The following is a 7304-nucleotide window of genomic DNA, read 5'->3' as shown; positions in this document are numbered from 1 at the left end:
AGGAATTTTTAGCATACATCTACTGTTGTCCAGTCCAGCTTGCTAACCATATGGTCATTCTACGTCTCCAGAAACCAGTATATTAAAACTATTTTAAAAGTATCCAAGGAAGGGAGCAGATGGTTGTTCAATTCATGCAGCTATATGCCAAACTGTCTCTCTAACACAGCACCAGACCCTGGAAGGCCTTAAATTCTGCTGAAACTACAAAGTTTATACTATTTTCAAATCCCCCTGAAATGGCCTCCATCGTTCACAGAAATCTGCAACTAGGTTCTTGCTCAGCTGAGAATAATTGGAATATGACTCACAGAGATTGTAATCACACTGACCTTGTGCTTATGTCAAGCGATTTCCAACAATTTTCAATAATGAAAGTACTCACGTCTCGTCTTTTTTGCCTCAGACTTCTGACCATATAAAGAAAATGATATGACAATTGTAATTTACAATTGTGGCAGGAACGTCAAACATACAGTCTGTGGGACGGATACATCCTGAAGTGCCATTTCACCCAATCTGGGGCGCTCCTAGCGGGGCTGGGAATTTGGGGATGGGTTCTGTTGCCAAATTCCCAGCAAGAGAACCCCAATGGGCATGTGTGTCAGCAGGGTTGGGGGAAAGCAATAGCGTGCCCAGCCGCCACCGCTGGCAGGTCCAGATCTAGCCTGGGAGGTTCCTAGGAGTGCAGATCAGACTATAACAAATATAGCATATAACAATATAATCATAATAAATATTATCAATCTATTACTAGAAACATTGTTAAAATATTAATAATATCAGTGATTTTCAAGCAGGTGCTTATAAAAATTATCAGGCTTGCATTTTTCTTCCAATTTGCTATTGATTAGGCAAGTCAATATGACAGAGTCTTGTTTGCTAGTTTTGGACTGCAAGATCAATGCAAAATTAGCAGGAATACAAGAATTACAAAGCAATCCTTGTTCATTACTTCTTAAAATTTAATTGTAGGATTTGCTCTTAGCATAGAAATTCTTCAGAGTGCACTAATAAAATCATGCTATACTGTACTGATGTGATGGTTATAAATAGGAGACCTCGAAACAACTTTGTGCAATTAAATCTTTTCTGAGATACAAGATAAGACCGTGATTCCAGAGTACAATTCCACTCTAGTTCACAAGTTAAAATAATCAAGTAAAGGGGAAGGAAAGGAAAACAAAAAATTGACAGTGAAGGAAGATTGGAAACCACTCAAACTAAACATGAATATTTATGAAGTGACTCAATGTCTCAGTAAATTGGTAATGGAATATTGAGATTCTTCTACTCAGCATAGCTCACAAGTTCAAATGTGAGCAGGGAAGGGTAGTCATGGCACATCTCCGTTGGCTATTTAAATCCCTCCAGGCACAGATTTGGAAGCCTCAGGAAAGAAGCTAAAGATTTCACTGATCTACTGAGATTGAACTACCTTCTTGCTTACACCACTGGTCTCTGCAAAATAGGGCTGAAACATTTGCAAGACCAACGTTGGCAGTGCCGTTTCTGTTGCTATACTTGGTCACTTGAAATATATATACACTTGTTAGTACTAATCTGAACACGTATACACTTTGCAAATATTACATCCTCAAATTTGATATGCATGTGTGTTGTTTCAAATGAGTGGGATTAAATCAACAGCATTTTCATACGTGAAATTCGATGAGTATTAGGTACTTAGCAGCTTTTGAAAATCCCACCAGGTGCTTACTGCACCTTTAGGAATGTAAATACTTTTAAGAATCTGGTTTAGAGAGATTTAAGTAGACATGGCTAACAGTGCCAAAGGATTGGAAGTCTGCTTTATTTCAGATTCTACTCAAACTGCTGCCAGTCTAAACAAGCTGCTACAGTATTATTACTTGTCACCCTATTGCCCCCCCACCAGTAATTTTCTCTTTCAGACCGCTTTGTTTCCTACAGCACTGCATAGCAAAAACCTTAATGCCTTAAAGCACAATAGATTTAGTTTACCAAAAAATAAAAGGATAGGTAGCTGGTAAATTTAAAAGCTCTTTTGCACTCATCATCTGGTTGAATGGGAAATCAATAAGGAAGCAACACAGTAAATTGGGCTGTCTAGTACAGACAGGTTAAATAATCACCCTTTTGGATGGCTCTAAATTATCACAAAGAAAACCTCTCCAGAGGTGGTCTGTAGTTACACTAGTGATTGGCCACAAGGCTAAGTGGGCAAATAAGTCTGTATGCACTTTTCATTAGTAAACTACCATCTGAACTAAGACGTCTAAAAGGGTATCTCTGATACTTGATGTCCACCAAAATTCTGACCACCACCTAATATTTTTGACCTAGATACATCTTGCATTTAAAAATCAAAAGTGAAAAATAACTATTTCAAAATGTAAAAGGAACTCTTTCACAGCACCAAACACAATACGGTAGCAGTCCATGATGGGGAATAATAATAATAATAATAATAATAATAATAATAATAATAATAATAAGGAAAGCAACTGTCATTCGGTATTGCTTTCCAATGCTATGCCAATTCCTCATTAGATAAAAAAAAACAAGGATAATCATGCCAAAAGCCATTCTTTTTATTATTATAGAATTCCTGTCTATAACACCAGTATTAGCATAGCTTGATTAAGGAGATATTCTCAGTCAGGTTTCCAACTTCATAGTTTGTATCACTATTGCCAGCATTAGTCAAACCAGAATATAATTTTAAAGAAAACTTTGGGAAATGGAAAATACCACTTATGAAGGAGCGCAACATATTTAATGCACAAATATTAAGGACTTGAAACTGATACTGAGAAACTATATGGTCCAAATTCTGCCTTCTATTTCACTTGTGAAACTCACACTGATAGAATTTGACCCCTTTTTTTTTTTAAATAAAATTTGCTGGTTAGGTTCACACCTGGGTTATGTCGGCTTCTGCCTTACAATAAATAGGGCTACCATACGTCTGGGTTTTCCTGGACATGTCCTGTTTTTTGGCCTTGCCTCTGTGTCTGGGCAGCTTAAAATACAAACAAATGTCCAGGTTTTTGCTTTGCCTCCACTTTTCCCACGCACAAGCAGCTTGGATGCTTGGGACTGGGACCGGGGAAGGTGATTGGCTGCCAGGGGTCACGTGCTCTGCGTGCGGGCCCCAGCAAGTAAGAGTGTGCGCGCATGCATGTATGTGCACATGAACATGTGTGCGCATGCGTGTGCACAGGACCTGCGTGGGCTGCAGGGCTGGGGGGACAGAGGGCTCTGGGTCAGGAGTGAGGGGCACTAGCAGGGCTAGGGGACAGGGGCTTAGGTGTGACGGGCAGAGGCAGGGCATGGCCATATCATATACCCCTCCCCCTCTCTCTACCGGCTTCCCAACCCCTCCCTCCAACAGGTGTCCTCTTTTTTGATCCTGGAAATATGGTAACCCTAACAACAAAAGCCTAAGGATGTTAAGCTACAGAAATTGTAGCTGTAGAATAATTGTTACTGTACAAGTAATCAAGCAGTGAACACAACCCTGAGGATGGGCAGAAGTGTCCAAGACAAAACAGGCACCAGGTAGTCAGGGATGCACTGATGCAGCACACTCCCCAGCCAGCCTCTGCAAGAAAGGTTCCCATAGAGTCCTAGCTGCAACTTGAAGCTTCCCTACCCCAGAGGAGCTCCCAGCAGAAGGCAGTAATATAAATACCACCTGCTCTCCCCAGGGAAGAAAACGTGTACCTTGACACTATCAAGAATGAAATGATGCCAGGTAAACCTAGATAGCATAGGCCAAACTCTGCTCTTTGCCACAAAGCAAGGGCCTTGTTGCAATGTAATTCTGGGGGGCTCCTGGAGCTCTTAACACATGGATTGTCCACACATTAACACCTAAAACTAGTTTAAGCATTCGTTATGCAGCTCAAAGTTATACCGCTCCAAGGCAGGATTATCTCTGATCCCTGTTACCCAGTTTGTGTTACAGGAAGTGTAACCACTCTAGGCTACATCTTAGTGTTAACACCCAACTCCCCTCTCCCTTCCCTGCCCCCCAGATCCCTGCTCACTGCAGCCCCCGTCCCAGTTGACTTATGCCTGCCAGCACTGTCTATCCCAGGGGAGCAGGCAGGGAAAGGTTAACCTGCCTGCCCACCTGCTAGCTGCTGTTGTGCTCTTTAGGCAGGCTCAGCCCAGAAAAGAGCAGTGGCCTGGCAGCAGGTTAACCCTTCCCTGTCTGCTCCCCTAGGACACTACAGCCACAAGCAAGCAGGGACTGGGAGTGGACTTCTTACCTTCCAGTCCTCCAGGCCCCTCCTGGCCCGAAGGTGCAATTGTTCCAAACTCAAGCTAGCACTAACACCGATCAACACTTGTGCAGTTCACCATGAAACAGGTAATGAGGCCCTGATTGTCTTGAGTGGGCCTGATATAATTGAGATCACAGTTTGTAGTCAGGCTCAAACTTCAGAAGAGGGAGAATTTAAAAAAAAAATCACTTTCCCTTTAACAACTATTGTATCAACTTCAGCTACATTTCAGTGAGAGTCAGTTGTGTTAACTGGTTGAACTACTGTGTCAGTTTTTCCTGGCAGTCCTATTTGCATGCTTAGCCATGCTACAGTACATAAAAATTACAGAGCTGTCACTTTTTCAGGTCTCTTTTGTAACTTATAACCACACTTTCCAGACTTCCATTCTTTTTTTCCCCCCTTCTTTTCCCAGGAATGTTAGATGTCTGCCAAACACCTTAAGATACGTGTCATCTTTTCACATCTACAGTGTTTAACCTGCTGTAAGCTGCTCCACCTGCTCTCTCTAGCTGCTACAAAGGCGAATTCCCTTCTGTTTTCCACATTTTATGCAACTTCTGAAAAAAAAAATTTAGCCTACCAGTAAAACTCTTCCTTTCACCTCCTCAGCTTTCAGCTTATTCTCTTCTTTCTACTGATCTTTATTTTCATTTAGTCTGTCCTCTCTCAGTTGTCTCATCCCTGCTTGTGATTTTCTCTCTGCCTCTCAACAGTTACTTTCCTCTTAGTCTCCTTATTCTCACTTCCCTTTCTCTCAAGTTCTTCTCTTCACCTCAAGAGTATAACATTCTTGCAAAGCCCAAAAAATATAATCTCGGACAAAAACAAATCACTGTTTCAGATATCTGGTGGCATCTAGTCTAGTGGTTGAGCAAAAATTCCACTAAAAAGAGAGGAAATGCCACACAGTCCCCAACCATTACTCCTACAACCAATTTTCTATCATGAATCTGCCCCCATAAACAGAGCCATCCATGGAATAGTCTTTGGGTTGTTTTGGTTTTAGATTTAAACCACGCCAAGGTTTTCCCATTCATACTAAAGCATCTTGCCCGCATAAAATACTGGCACTGCTGCACCACGAAACTACAGAGGATAAACGCTTTCTGAGGCACTCAGGTCAATGGCATAATGATGGGAGTCATGGGCAACTGTGTAGGATATAAATGTGAGCCTTGTCACAGCAGGTCCCTCGATCTTATCATTACATATTTATCATCATCATATATCATGCAGAAATGTTACTCTTAACATGTCTATAGACCAAATTCTCTGCCATGGCACCGTATAACTTGAGCAGTGAGCAGTACACTCTGCTATTGCACCTGAAGCTTCAGAAGTCAGATAAAAGCAATTCTCCAGAGAATATCAGACTGGGAAGCTGATCTCTTTGTTGCAGCTCCAGACTGAGCTTTAAAATCACGTCTAAAAAATTATGAGTTTTTTTTCCTTTTCCTTAAGAAAAATAGGGTGACTTTGAGGTGTACATCAATTAAAAATAATAAATTAATAAATGAAAGGAATAAAATGGGCTTATTATTTAAATCTACATTTTTTTACCTTTTTAGCTTTTCTACTTCCTTCCCATTATACAGAAAATAAGGAAAATAATCCCTTTATTTTACTGGCATTAAATTGTTTTAATACTGTTAGTTCACACTGGCCTTAACTATGGATTCTCACATTTTTTTATTTGTATCATCATCATCCTCCTCAGGAAAATGACCATCTCATGTTAGTTTCTTCCATAGGGAATACTTAGGGCTAGGGACAGAAGTTACACATAAACCAGTTTCAATGATCAGAAACTGGTTTAAAAACCTATAGCAGAACAGGGCTAGGGACAGACATTCAAAAGCCTGAGCCTCAATTGATTCAATCTTTGCAGGTTAGTCAGAAGGGAGGGGGGAACGCCTGCTGAGCAGGGAGTGGGGAGGGGGGAGCAGAGGGGAGGGGCCAGCCCTGCTGTGGAGCAGAGAGCCCCTCCCAGCCCAGAGAGCATGCCGGGATGCTGGGGGAGTCTAGTTTATCTTAAACCAGCAAGGGGTCCGGGACAGACATTGTATAAACCAGCTTGAGTCAAATTAGTCAAGTCTGATACTACATTCAACCAGATTCATCTCAAACCGGTTTCAGCTATTTTCAAACTGGTTTATGTGCACTGAACATCTGTTCTGTTACAGGTTTAAACCAGTCTCTGATCACTTACACCAGATTATGTATAATGTCCCTCCCTAGCCCAGAAGTTCAGTGCACATAAACCAGTTTCAAAATGGGCAAAATCGGTTTGAGATAAACCTGGTCAAATGCAGTATCAGACTTAATTGGTTGAGCTCAAACCAGTTTATGGAACTTCTGTCCCAGACCCCTTCCTGGTTTAAGTTAAATCAGAGTCCCCCAGCATCCCAGCATGCTGTGCAGGGCTGTGCTCTCTGCTCCAGCAGACCAGGGCTGGCTCCACCCCTCTGCTGTTTAGCCAGAGCAAGGGTGGGGATGTGGCCAGACACTGCCCCCCTAAGGTGAAGAAGGCAGGGAAGAGGTTTATTCCCCACTCCTTCCCCTGTCCCATCAGCACGGACCCCAGCAGGGTCTGACAGGCAGAGGTGCAGCAGCCCCTGCCAGGCATTTCTCCGCTCGCTGCCCCAGCAGCAAGGGCATGGCCAGCCCCAGCAGTAGCCTCAGCTGAGCTGGCGGGGAGGGAGTTTAATTCCCCCCTCCCTGTCCCACCCGCATAGACCCAAGCTGGGTCCCGCCTGGCGCTCCACCCTCACTGCTCCAGTGGCAGGGGCAGGGGCACAACCAGACAACAGTCAGCATGGCTCCCTGAGGCAAAGTGGGAAGGAAGAGGGTTTATTCCCCGTCCATCCCCTCTGACCCCGGGGGACCACAGCTGCAGTCTGCCTGTCCCAACCACTGCCACCAAGGCAAGCAGTGGAATAAGCCCCCTCCCTGCCCCCTTGCCTAAGGGGCCCATGCCATCTGGCCTCTGGCCACACCCCTGGTGCTGAAGTGGCAAGGGGGCAGTGA

General features: G+C 43.3%; 1 protein-coding gene across 5 annotated transcripts in view; it reads right to left on the bottom strand.

Annotated features, from left to right (window-relative positions):
- SH3GL3 (SH3 domain containing GRB2 like 3, endophilin A3) overlaps positions 1-7304 on the bottom strand; it is a 111737-nt gene that overhangs the window by 64234 nt on the left and 40199 nt on the right. For 2 of the 5 annotated variants that reach the window (XM_025211790.1, XM_025211793.1), the window contains exon 2: positions 386-410. The exons of 2 other annotated variants lie outside the window; for them this stretch is intronic. Coding sequence is in view for 1 of the 3 variants with exons in the window: in XM_025211793.1 (XP_025067578.1) it covers positions 386-410 (25 nt within the window). In the remaining 2 variants the exon portion in view is untranslated. Of the gene's footprint in view, positions 1-385; positions 411-7304 lie in introns of those variants that run through there. One more of the 5 variants, XM_025211789.1, reaches the window with a different exon arrangement.

This window comes from Alligator sinensis, unplaced genomic scaffold (assembly GCF_000455745.1).
Source record: "Alligator sinensis unplaced genomic scaffold, ASM45574v1 scaffold259_1, whole genome shotgun sequence".
In the NCBI taxonomy this organism is placed as follows: Eukaryota; Metazoa; Chordata; order Crocodylia; family Alligatoridae; genus Alligator; species Alligator sinensis.
The sequence above is the reverse complement of the archived record's forward strand: the minus strand, read 5'-3'. Positions and strand labels throughout refer to the sequence as shown.